The sequence below is a fragment of the Amborella trichopoda genome, chromosome 11 (genome assembly GCF_054954075.1).
Source record: "Amborella trichopoda isolate Santa Cruz 75 chromosome 11, AtrichopodaSantaCruz75HAP2 v2.0, whole genome shotgun sequence".
In the NCBI taxonomy this organism is placed as follows: domain Eukaryota; kingdom Viridiplantae; phylum Streptophyta; class Magnoliopsida; order Amborellales; family Amborellaceae; genus Amborella; species Amborella trichopoda.
The window spans coordinates 13,359,910-13,373,103 of record NC_142346.1 but is presented as its reverse complement, the minus strand read 5'-3'; the positions used below and the strand labels follow the sequence as shown (position 1 = coordinate 13,373,103).

General features: G+C 36.8%; 1 protein-coding gene across 1 annotated transcript; it reads right to left on the bottom strand.

Annotated features, from left to right (window-relative positions):
• Window positions 1-1,954: 1,954 nt before the first annotated feature.
• LOC105420097 (uncharacterized) lies at window positions 1,955-4,000 on the bottom strand. The gene is made up of 3 exons (XM_011622357.1): window positions 3,619-4,000; window positions 2,589-2,985; window positions 1,955-2,504 (listed from the first exon to the last, which is right to left on the bottom strand). Exons 1-3 carry the CDS (start codon window positions 3,998-4,000, stop codon window positions 1,955-1,957), a joined length of 1,329 nt encoding a protein of 442 aa, XP_011620659.1.
• Between the last annotated feature and the right edge of the window lie 9,194 nt (window positions 4,001-13,194).

Below are 13,194 nucleotides of genomic sequence, written 5' to 3'. Positions count from 1 at the left end.
AAGGTCAAAAAGATTACATCTCACATTCACTTCAAAAATATTATGTCTACAACTCGCAATGCAAGATTTTCTCCAAAACTTTTTCGACCGGCAAAGAGATACCTTCAAACATTCTTCTATTTCTCTCTCTCCAAATCTCCCACAGAATGACACCTCTAGAGATTTTCCATACAACACTCCCAGTCCTTGGTAAAGTAAGTGAAAGATTATGAAGAACCCCAATCACCGACGGTGGCATTACCAATGCAGCCCCAAGCTTGTCAAAAAACCACCTCCAAATGCAGCTGGCAAACGGACAATGGAGAAAGAGATGATCACCAGTCTCTTCGTCTTCCTTGCACATGAGACATATATTCGGTAAAATTTTCCCTCTCTTAATTAGATTATCAACCGTGAGAACTCTGTTTTGAACCGCCAACCAAAGAAAACATTGCACTTTGAGAGGTAGGGGCCATTTCTACAAGATAGCTATTTCAGGCATAGACCATCGCACCCTATCATGGTAGAGTAAATGATATATAGATTTAACTGAATAAATCCCATTTTTGTCAATCTCCCAAACTACCTCATCAGAAGCATTATGCAGGATATAAACATCTGTCAATAGTCTATGAAGACCAGCAAACTGAGATAAAAACAAATTAGAAACCCTATTATAAGGCAAACCAATATTCCACTCAACATTACTAGCCCTACAAATAAAAAGCTCGGCAATAGTGGCTTCTTGATTAGTCATCAAATGATAAATCAAAGGAAAACTTAATTTCAATAGGAAGTCCCCCAACCATTTATGATGCCAAAAGGAGATATTGCAGCCATTACCCACACACCACTGAATATCACGATGTATATTGCCTTTACACGAATGGATAGCCCTCCAACTAGCTGACATGCCCCTTACTCCATTCCTATTCCCCGCCCACATACCAAACCTATCAGTTCCATACTTTGAAGCAATCACTTCGTACCAAAAGTGGTCTTTAAGAGTAAGACATCTCCACCACCATTTACAAAGCAAAGCGTGATTAACCAGTTTGATTTTCCTAATCCCAAGCCCCCCTTCTTTTTTAGGCGTACACACTCTATCCCAGCGAAGGAGATGAAACTTCTTCTTCTCCACAGAGGACCCCCACAGAAAGTTTCTCATCATAGTCTCTATTTTCTTTGCTATCGAATAAGGGATTTGTATAATAGATATCTGATAAATAGGTAAGTTTGACAGGCATATCTTAATGAGCGTAATCCTCCCCCCCAAAAGATAAATACTTAAATTTCCACAAATCTAGCTTAACTTGGTTAAGCTGCAAAATTTTATCCCAAACTGCAATAGGGAGACGACCATCTGAAATTGGCATACCCAAGTAGGTAATAGGGAAAAATTTAATCTTACAATCAAACTCCTATGCAAAAGAGGAAACCTCAGCATTAGGGCAATTTACACCTACCATAACTGTTTTCCCAAAATTAACCTTTAAACCCAATGCAACTTCACAACACTTCAAAAAAATAACAATATTAACTTGCGCCTGTTGTGCTTCACAAAAAAGAGGGGTATCATCAGCATATTGCAAGTGTGAAACACACAGTCCTCCATTGGGCATTTAAAAGACTTGCAAAGTGACCATTCCTCGGTATATTGGTAAGCATCAAACTGAAGCATTCCACATATATAGTAAAAAAGAAAGGGAAAAGTGGATTCCCTTGACGTAGCCCTCGGGTGGCCTTAAAAAGTCCCATCGAGCTCCCTTTATAAAGAATTGAAAAGTGAGCTGAAGACAAACAACCTAAAATCCACTGCCGCCACTTTTCACTGAAACCCATATTTTTCATAATTTTTATCAAAACATGTCATTCCACCCTATCATAAGCCTTCTCCATATCCAATTTAATAACCACTGCCGGATTCCCATTAAGGATCTGAGAATGAATGCACTCATGTGCAATCAGAACACTATCAGATATCATTGTCTTTAATAAAAGCTAATTGCGGGCCAGAAATAATAACAGGTAAAACTTTCTTTAGTTGCTCAGCCAAGACCTTAGCCACAATTTTGTATAGACTCGTAAGAAGGCTAATTGGTCTAATATTCCTCAATGCAGCAATCATAGACTTTTTTGGGATCAATGCAATAAAAGTAGAGTTAAACCCTTTAAAAAGGTTTCCACTTCGCAAGAATCTCCTGATCATTTCCAATAGCTCAGAACTAATCAAATTCCAAAATTGGTGAAAAAATATTAGAGGGAAGCCATCAGGACCAGGTGCCTTGTCACCAGGTAAAGCGAAAACTGTCTTTTTTAACTCTTCCAAAGAAACATCTCTATCCAAGATAGAACTTAAGTGAGGCGGTAAAACTTTGAAGCCTACCCGGCTCAATCTAGGGGTACAACTCACTTCCGAAGTAAAAGCACGGTGAAAGTAGTTAATAATAGCATGACTCATACCCTCCCCATCATCCGTGTCAACGCCATCAACCGCTAGGCCAGAGATATCATTTTGGCGTCTCCTAGCATTTGCAATAGCATGAAAGAATTTCGTATTCATATCCCCCTCTTTCAGTCATTTGACCCTAAACTTTTGTTTCCAATACACCTCTTCCACCCTCCTAAGCTCTTGTAACTCATTCAACTTGGCCCTTCTCTCCCCATCCATCTCTGTAGTCCAAGAACTCATTTGCTGCATTACTTGGTCTGTGGTCTCAATAGAAAGCAACACTTCATCAACTTTCCCTTTTATTGAATAGAATTTCTCTTTTTTCCAATCCATAAGCTTATGCTTAATATTGAGCAATTTCTTATGGAGTTGAAAATCAAGAGACCCACTGACAATCGTATTCTCCCACGTGCTTTTGATAAGGTCTAGAATATCATTTTCCTTTAACCATCCAATTTTAAAATGAAAAGGTATAATACTTCCCAAAAAAACCTTAGAGGTTAACAGGATCGGAGTATGGTCCGAAGAGCTCTTGGGGAGTGCTTTAACAGAGGCTAAAGGAAAAATTCAAATCATTCAGGGGAAACCAGGAACCTATATAGTTTAGACATGGAGAGGGAAGTCGCACTCCCATTAGATCAAGTGAATTTTGCCCCTGCAATTGGAAGGTCAATGAAGGCTTAGACGAATTGACGAAGTAATCGCTCCCCTAGCAAAGCATTCATTCGGCCAACGGGTAAAATTAAAATCCCCCCAATACAAATTGAATATAGAAATTGAGAAATGACTTCAGTCATTTCCTCTATAAAATAAAATTTCTGAGCAGAACTATGTGGACCATAGACATTCATCAATTGAAACTTGGCTTCATGACCCACAAAGCCAACAAGCAATAAAAAATCTTTTTTGACAACACGAAAAGAAAGCAAAACCGTAGGGTCTCAAATCAACCAAATACCACTAGACTGACCCACTGAATCAATGCTCACAAAATCTACTGCTCCATGTCCCTAGAATTCCCTAACCCCAGAAAGAGTAGGGCTTGGAAGTTTGGTTTCTTGCAAAATAAGAGCAGTAGGTTTATACTTACTAACCAAAAATAGAACGTCTTTTTTGTGTTTGGGGTCACCTGACCACTAACATTTTAAGAAAGCAATAACATTAAAGATATTTAGGATGGGAAGAACCAGAACCATCCTCCCTTGGTCCAAAGTAGACATGTTTGAGCAGCATCGCCTCCTCCATGGTCACATCATCAGCATCATCCTCTGAGGAAGAAGAAGTGGTGGCGATATCATTAATTTGAGCCTCTCTGATGACCACTCCAGCCTCCGTATCATGCTTCCCTTTCGTTAACAATCTAGCAGATGAGCGAGTACCTTTAACATGGCTTTTACCTGTTTTCTTCTTCGCATTCTTCTCCTTAACAGGGGTAAGAGGTTCAGCATCTCCACCAGACATCAATAAATTGGACTTTTGATTTTCACCTCTAGTGGGAGCCAATTTTCCAACCCTGATTTTCTCTATGATGTCATTAAAAACTACCCCAATGGGTAAATCGAAGTCCATACCAATGTCATGAACTATCGACCCCACTAACTACTCTGCTTGATCAACCCTACCATCCACCGCAGAAGCCAAGTCCATCCCCAGCGGCTCTCCGTCTTGATTCTCCTCTGGCACTGAACCAGGCACCGTCTTAGAGAGATGCAGAAGTAGGGGACGTTCCTCACAAATGATAGAGAGTGGGGCCACATCCACTACCTCCATTCTCGACACCAACTCCTGCTCTTCTTCTTGAGGCACAACAACATTCTTTGGTAAGTTCAACACATGGTCTTCAACATCACCATCCTCTGCCATAGCAATTGGTTCAACATCATCTATAACCACCAAAGCTAGTAGGTTAACCAACAGAGGATCGAAAGGCAACCTCTTCATAGCTCAGGTCTTCCTTGCCGCACGTCAATGCCACAGAGGATACATGGTGGTCCGAATCGCAAGTATCAGCTAAATAACTATCAACTTCTTCTGTATCTCCCACTGTGAAGTCAAAGATTTGCGATGTTGGAGGAGCACCTTCTTTGAACTTAAGGGATGAGAGGCAAACCTCTCATAATCGATCGCCTACACCTTCGTGAACCGATCGCCCCCCTTCTTAGCAATATCAGGGAGCTCCAGGTGTCTAACCATCATAGATTGCGTCCATCCCAAGGAAAACTGCTCATTTAGGCAGCTCGATAAAACTCCCATACCTACACCTTCATCCTTTTTGGAAACTTCCCTAGAAACTTGCGAATGTATATTTGATGGACCCTCAATCACTTTTGTTGGTCCTGCAACACGGTCAATAACGGATTGCTCCAAGCCCATCGTATTATTCGTGAAACGCTTGACAGGCACCCAACGCTTACGAAATTTCAAATTATTATGTTTCCTCTGCAACTTACCAAAATTGCGAGGACCTACCCACTGCTGGCCGGAATTCCATTTTTTTGGCCTAGGCTTACGACGGTGTATGACCTCCTTCCACCCAGATTTTCCATCAGGGTCATTGTCAACCTTCTGTAGTCCTGAATGAAAAGAGCCTCTCTCAAAAGTTTCTTGCATCACAGAAATGGAGAAAAATTCTTGACCCACTCACAAGGTCAATATTTTAGGATATGTGCACCTTCCAATTTCCAAATGCGAACTCTTACAGATCTAAGATCAGCCCCAATGAAATCAGACTTATCAATATCACAAAACTCACCACATTTGTTAGCGAGTTTACGAAAAGTTTGTAACGACCAAACATGGACAAGAACACCCAATAGTCTGATCCACAGACTACATTTTCGTAGGTGTGATTGATGAGAATCCGGCCTCTAAGGGTCAAGGGATAATAGTTTCCCTCTCTAATATGCACAAAACGATTCTTCAAAGCCTCAACAGAGTCCATCTTAGAGAGAAGGAGAAAGATGATCTTGTTCTCTCTCATAACTTTAACCTTTGGAGCACATGACAATCTCCAACTCCTTCTAGCCTAGTCAGAAAGATCGAAAATATCCGTCGAAGGGGGAGAGAAAGATCCCACCACCAGGAACTATGCCTCTGAAAGAATGCCTCCTGAATGATCATACCTAATACTGACCAAATTCGCGTCATCTCCACCTTCAGCATCACCATCCCCATCAAAAACCTTGGACTCCTCCATTATTTACATCTCCATTGCTACTGCCCTTTTTTCTCTCTCTAAAACGACCATCAATACTGCCCTTTTTCTCTCTCTAAGACCACCACTACCACTCTGCTGCTGCCCCTTTTACTCTCTCTCTAAAACCTCCACCTCTATTAAAATTTATCCTCTTTCTCACAAAACTCCAGCACCATGTTCACCTCCGCCTTTAAATGGCTCACCTCTATGGTAGATGATCCTTTAGTAATAAAAACCTTGAATCCAAGATCCGGACTAGAGAACCCCAAATCTAAAAACACCACCTTTCAAAAAACCTAACCCTAGGCCATGAATCGCACTTCTCCATTTTTATAGGCTTGGGCTCCAGGCCAGAGCTTCGTCTATGAAATTTTGACCTTGTGGTCCAACCTTTTGTTGTCTACAGGGGAAGCAATTTTGGCTACATTCTTCTGCATGTAACTCGGAAAGGGATGAACTCCATTAGATCATTTCTCTCTCTCTCTGTTTCCCCGTTTAATCAAACCACAGGAAAAACCCGTTTACAACTTTCCTTGGCCAACTATTCATGTTAATCTTTTTTCCAAAAGATAAGCTTAATAACTCTATCTACTAACTCTTACTTTCTTTCAATCTACATCCCAGCCCAAAAAGATAAACCCTAAGCCCTCTTTTCATGTTCTTCTTTGTCGAGCCAATAAGCAATTGGCTACCATAGCACCTCCTTCTTCATCTATTCTCTCTCATCTCTCCGCCCCAGTTTAGATCTATCTTAACCCTCTCTGCAGCTCTTCTTCTCCAAAACCCCATGTACTTAGCAGGCACCCCAAAAAAACAAACATTCAAAAGTGGTGGGTCATTTCACTTTCCTTCCTTGCACCAATTTCCATGAAGATTTTTCTATACGTTCAATCCAAAAGCTATTGTTGGGGATGCCATTAAGCTTAATTGAATGGTACTGAGTTGACTGCTTCGTACACTAATAGTTTTTTTTTTTTTTTGGAAGGTAAGTCAGTAGGGGAGAAGCCCCTACCCGTTTTTCTATTAATAAATAAGCCGAGAGCATGTGAAAGTATTGCTGCTCAAAGTGTTACTCATTACTCGACTGTGAGGCTCTCATGGCTTGATGTGCTTGGCATTTTAAATCTATGCAAGTGAAACTTATCTTTTGTTGTACCGCTAAGCCTTTCATTGAATTGTCTACACTTCCAAATCCAACGACTGAGGGTGGTAACACATATATCACGGGTTGGTATAAATTTCGAATTATTGATATATTTTTAAAATATAACTAAATAAAATCATTTAAAAGTAATTTAAATAAAAAATGTAAAATTAATTTTATATTATTTTGATATTTTTTATTTAAATTATTTTTAAATCATTTTATGTAGTTATATTCTTAAAAATATATCTATAGCTCAAAATTTAGATAAATATATTATTAAAACAAAAAATTACAATTAGTGTGAGATGTTGTGAAATCTCAATTATTAAAATACCCTTCCACCCATCTACTTGATGTGGATGGGATGATTTTCCATAAGAGCACGGTTTCTAGAGTACATGTAGAAATGAGTCCACTATTAAAAATCTATTTTTGAGATGGATTTTTTGGCCCAATTTTTAAGGATATATAATTTCTAATATGGAGATCATGAATACAATAAATAAATAAATAATAAAAATAATAATTTTATAAAAAAATATTCAGACCATTAAATTTAACTATTTTTAAATGGACCACCCATTTACATCCATCTTTAAAATAGTAAAGATGGATGTTTTATACCCGGGGACGCAAATGTTGAAATGCATTCCCCCAACTCAAGGAAACAATTTTCCTTTCCTATAAAGATGTTTCCTTTCCTATAAAGGACATAAAAATTGTGCAACTCACTTCTTATTTTTTTATGCTGTAGTGCATCTCTCTCAGCTGTACACGTATAGCTGATGTAGACGTGCTCTTTCTCTGTCTCTCGTACATATAAAGCTCATTTAGTTTGGGGACCCGGTGGGAAGACGGCCCAACCTTAATTATAAATTGAGCTTAGGACGTACCGTTATAAATTGTCATGCTTTTCTTACCTATAAAGCTGATCAAATGTGCAGTTCCCTTTCTCGTATGCGCATAGCTGATGTGGACGTACGTCTCTCTCCGTCTGTCTCTTACATGCATCGCAGGTGCGGTGTGCGACTCTCTAGGTTGGGTTTGAGTCTAGCGAAAATTACATCAAAGGACTTCCTAATCAATGTACCTCACATAATTTTTTCTAGCAATTTCTCTATCAAAATTATGTTTCTTAACAAATACCCCATTACAAAAAGTTCAATTTTTTTTTAACAAAAATATGATTTTCATACCTAACAAATCATTTTTTGATCCCAATAAAAGGAAAGCCGGATTGTACCGGACTGCTCATTTCAAAATGCCAGACCACCACTTTAAAACGCCGAACCCCTTAAAAATGCGGTACAGCCACTTCAAAATGCTGAACTGCCTTTCGAAATGTCTTACCGCTATTTCAAAATGTCAGATTGCCCATTTCTCCAATAGCATCACCCATTCCAGCAAAATAATCGCCGACCGCCTTTTTCAAACGGCGCACAACCTTCTCCAGCTAAAATGATTTGTTAGATAAAAAAATGGTATTTTCATCCAAAATTTTTTTTTGTAATGGGGTATTTGCGACAAAACATGGTTTTTTGGAGAAGTTGCCAAGAAAAATTAGGTTGGGTGTAAATTGATTAGAAAGTCCATTTTGGGGGGTTTTATGCAATTTTCACTTGAGTTTACTTATTGGCAAGGTCGACTCAACCCAACTCAACCTAATATTTATATGTGTAAAGTATATATAAATATATAATTATAGTAACTATGTATTATAAAATACATAATATATTTTTAGATTTCTTTTAATTTCTTGACTTGAACCCAACCATACCTTGGTCTAAGACGGGTCTAGGTCCAACCTAAACCTAGTCGAGCCCGGTTTGAGTCCATGTCGGCCAGGACTCGATCCAACCTGTTCCCAGCCTTAGTGTCATGAACGATAGCTATAACTCTCATTACTATACTTTTCAATGTATATTTGCTAAACTTTAACATGCTGTTATCGATGCATCCACAATCACTTCGCTAAGAGATAAATGGCATAGTCCCATTGTACCAAATTCACACTTGTTATACGTGATAAAAAAAAACATGTTTTATGATATTTTTTACTTGAAAACTCGGGGTTTACTTTTTAGTAGCTGACAAATTCAAAAGGCAAAAAAGATTTTGAGTTTTTGAAATGGAGTTGTTCCTATTGAGTAGATGGTCCGTAGATGTGTGATTTACTTGGAATACTCTTTTGAGCAACAAAGCGATTCTCTTTTAAAAAAAGAAAAAATTTATATAAGGTGTCAACCTTATACTATATGAGTAAGGTACATCTCAAAAACCTATCGAAAAAGGTTGTTTCATCATTAGAAATTTTTCCAATTGATCATCTTGATCTCGATATATATAGATATCAAAGAAAAATGAATTTTTAAGTGATAAAAATAGTGCATCTTGTAACACATTATCTAGACCTTCCATTTTCAAGATTTTCAAATACTCATAGATATACTAGATTTACACTATTTTTGAAGATTCAATTTCAATATAGGGGTGAAAATAGACTTTTAAACCATGATAAGAGTTTTGACACCAAAATACATCTTTTAGTGAGATTTTAAGATGCACCTTACTGTGCAATTGTTTAAGGTTGACACCTTATACAAATCTTTTAATGAGATTTTTGACGTGTTTGTTTTTTAATAATATATGTGTGAGAAAAAGCTGAGGATATTGTATCTCGCATATGGGAAGCTGGTGCACAAAGCCCGTGATAAAACCCTTGAACATTTATGGAGGCGAGGAAGAGTAGAAAGAAGATGTGCACAAAGTAGAAAGCAAGACCAAATCAACGACAACAAAAGGCAGTGGATGAGCACTAATTTATCTACCAAACAGATTACTAATCAACTATAGAAACACGCAGGAAGTAAAGTATGATCCAATACTTGGTCAAAACAAATTACACTTTGGTATGTGGAAAATCATAAGCCGTTATGGTCATCACCATCTGAAGCAAAGATTGGCAAATTAGTCACAAACATGCTATTTGTTTTAGAACTTGTTTAAATGAGTAAATAGCATGAAGTGTGGAATCCTATTTGTTGTAATCTGAGATTTTTATGTGCTTTTTATCAGGTTCTCACGGTTCAATTTAGGGCAAAGAAAACACAATTAAAGCAAAGAACGACAAAGAGAGAGAGGGAAACATGTCATTTTTTCTTATATACATATCTAGTTGGATTCCATACCTGAAACACAGCACGGGATGTGCCTGGTTAAGACGCTAATGGAGAGATCGATGGAGAGTTGATAATTTGGGATTCTGCTATGTGGGGGCAAGAGGGATTCTTCTGTGTGGGCTGATAGGGATTTAATGGCTGCTACATAGAGATGTCCTAGTCCTAGGATATTTGTACTGCAAATAGAGAGAGTTTGAGAGAGATGCCCAAGCCCAATGGAAAGAGAGGAATGCGGGTCATGGACTTCATATGGTTTTATCGCTGCCATTGTGTACACAGCCCCCGTATGAGATGGTGTACCTTGGCTTATATATATATATATATATATATATATATATATATATATATATATATATATATATATATATATATATATATATATATATATATATATATATATATATATATATGGAAAAAGCTGGGATTAGCCTATTAGCTTATATGAACGTATGAGCCCAATAGTCCAGATTGAATCTGGACCGATTTGACGATCACAGAAATCCGATAATGCTTGAATTTTATTTATTTTTCTATATATCTAAATCACTTGAAATTTTAAGTATGTGTTCTTCTCATCAAGGCGCATCTAATAAAATATAAAAACTTTATTCGTGAAAAACAAAATGATCGAAATACCCCCCAAAACTTTTCGGGGTATTTTTTTCAATTTATTTCATGTAAAATATTTTTTTTGATATTTTTTCAAATTTTCACCTATTTTTTATGAACACACGTCTCAAATTTCAAGTGATTTGGATTTGTAGAAAAAAAAAATTTCAAACACTACAGGACATCAGTGATCGTCTGATCGGCCCAGATTCAATTTGGGCTGTTGGACTCATATGTTCATATGAGCTAGTCGGCTAACCCCAGCTTTTACCTATATATATATATATATATATATATATATATATATATATATATATAGGGTGTGGTTCGTACAGAGCATAGGCTCTAAACAATCAAATTAGAGCCTATCTTCAAATAGTATTGAAAAATGTGATTTCAATATTGGAAGTCTTTGTGATTGCCTTCAAATATAAAAATATTTATACATTTTAAAGCTAAAAAAATAGTATAGATCGATAGATCTATGAAAACTTGAAAACTTTAAAAATTGACGGTCTAAAAATGTGTTACAAAATACACCATTTTCAAAACTTGAATCTATATTTTTCGCGTGTCCATGCTTCTTGATGTTGAGATGATCAATTTGAAGATATTTGAACATCAAAACAACCTCTTCTAGTGAAAATTTTTAGACAGGCTAAAATTTGATTGTTTAGAGCATTGGTTCTATGTAAACTTTTCCCATATATATGTGTGTGTTTGGTTATTGGGAAGTCCAATTTCCAAACTATCTCATACAAGAAAAGTTGGTTTAGGTAATTTGAAAGTTGTACTTTCCTATAGCTTAAGTCACCAAAAAAAAAAAAAAAAAAAAGGAAAAAAAGAAAAGGAAAACAAAACCAAATTGTTGGGCAGTTCGTAAATCCAAAATTTGAATTGCCTAAACCCAAATACATTTTTTTTTTTTGTGATCAATCTTATTTGTATTTGAAGCAATTCAAAAGTCAAACTTTCAAATTGAAGGTAAAATGGTAATTAAAAAGAAAAAAAAACTCAATATAATATGTTCAATACATACCTCGCAATGATACTGTATTATTTTCTAATTTTATAATTATTTTTTATTTTAAAAAGAGCAATTGTTTCATGCGAGCTAGACCGCATTTCTACAAGAAAAAATATCTCCTTACCTCCTATTTTTTACTTTTACTTCTCATCATACCCAATGTTTGAAAATGTTACTTGTAACCTATAATCTGCATCTTTTTTTTATCTTGCAACCCCTGTATTTTTTTTACCGTAAATTTTTAACTCACATAAATACTAAAATAACACTTATCTCTAAAAGCACTATCTCTCTATCAAATCACCGTCTCTCTTTCAACACTCTATCTCTCTCTAATACTCAAAGTTGCCCCTCGTCTCTTTCAACACTCTATCTCTCTCTAATGCTCAAAGTTACCCCTCTCTACATCGTCACTATCTCTTCTCTTTCTAAAAAGTAAACCACATACCCTTTAAAAAACCTAAAGTACCATCTCTCTCTATGAAATCATCCTCTCTCTCTCAAACCTCCATCTTAGTCTCTAATACCCAAAGTTGCAAAGACCCTCTGTGCATGGTCTCTTTTTCCTCTCTCTCATGAGCTGAATATAGCAGTAAATCTCTCTCTCCACCGAATTTCTGAATGTTACTGACGGCAGTCAAACCTTTCAGTAAAATATCTCTCTATCTCCCTCATCCAAGAGCAATAAAATCTTTCCTCCTTGTAAAATCTCTCTCCCTCGCTCTATTTAATCTCTCTCTCTCAGCAATTCCTACTTGTCACAGAGAGCTGTACTATCTCTCTCTCAAATTGCTCTCCTTCAATCTGTAAAATCTCCCTCTCTCTCTCTAACGGCAAAAACCTGTGTTTCAAGGAAAGCACCGAACGCTCTTAAAATCTCTCTCTCCCTCTCATATCGAACTTTCAAGCTCTATCTCTCTCTCCCTCCCTCTCTCTCTCTATCTAATACCCAAATCCTGTGATGCAGATAACAACAAACGCTCTCTTAGAAATTACCTCTTCCTGATATTCTCTCTCTCAACAAAAAATAGTAGAATCTCTCTCTCTCCCTCCCTCCCTCCCTCCACCACACTTATCAGAGAACAACTGAATCTCTCTCTAACATCCTCTCTCTCTCTAAAATCCTCTCAACCTTCACAACAACAGATAGCAGTTCAATCCTCTTTCTAAATTCCTCCCTCCCTCCCTCGTACTCTCTCTCTATGGAGTGACCATCAAATGCCCCCCTTGACTATGGAGAGAGAGGGTACTTTGGGTGTTTTGAAAAAGTTTGGTGGTTTATTTTTTTAGAAGATGTAAAAAGGGGCATCTTTAGGTACTAGGGAGAGAAAGTGATTAGAGAGATATGTGTTATTTTAGTACTTAGGGTAAAAAATTTATAATAAAAAAATACAAAGGTCGTAAGATAAAAAAAATGAACTTTATTCAACAAGTAACATTTTCGAACCTTAAATTTGGTAAAAAAGAGAAGTAAAAAAAAAAAGATAAAAAGATATTTTTTCTTCTTACAATATAAAACATCCATTTTAAAGATGAATGCAAATAAGTCGTCTATCTAAAAACAATTGTAACTAGCCGTCTAAATGTTTTTTTAATATAATTATT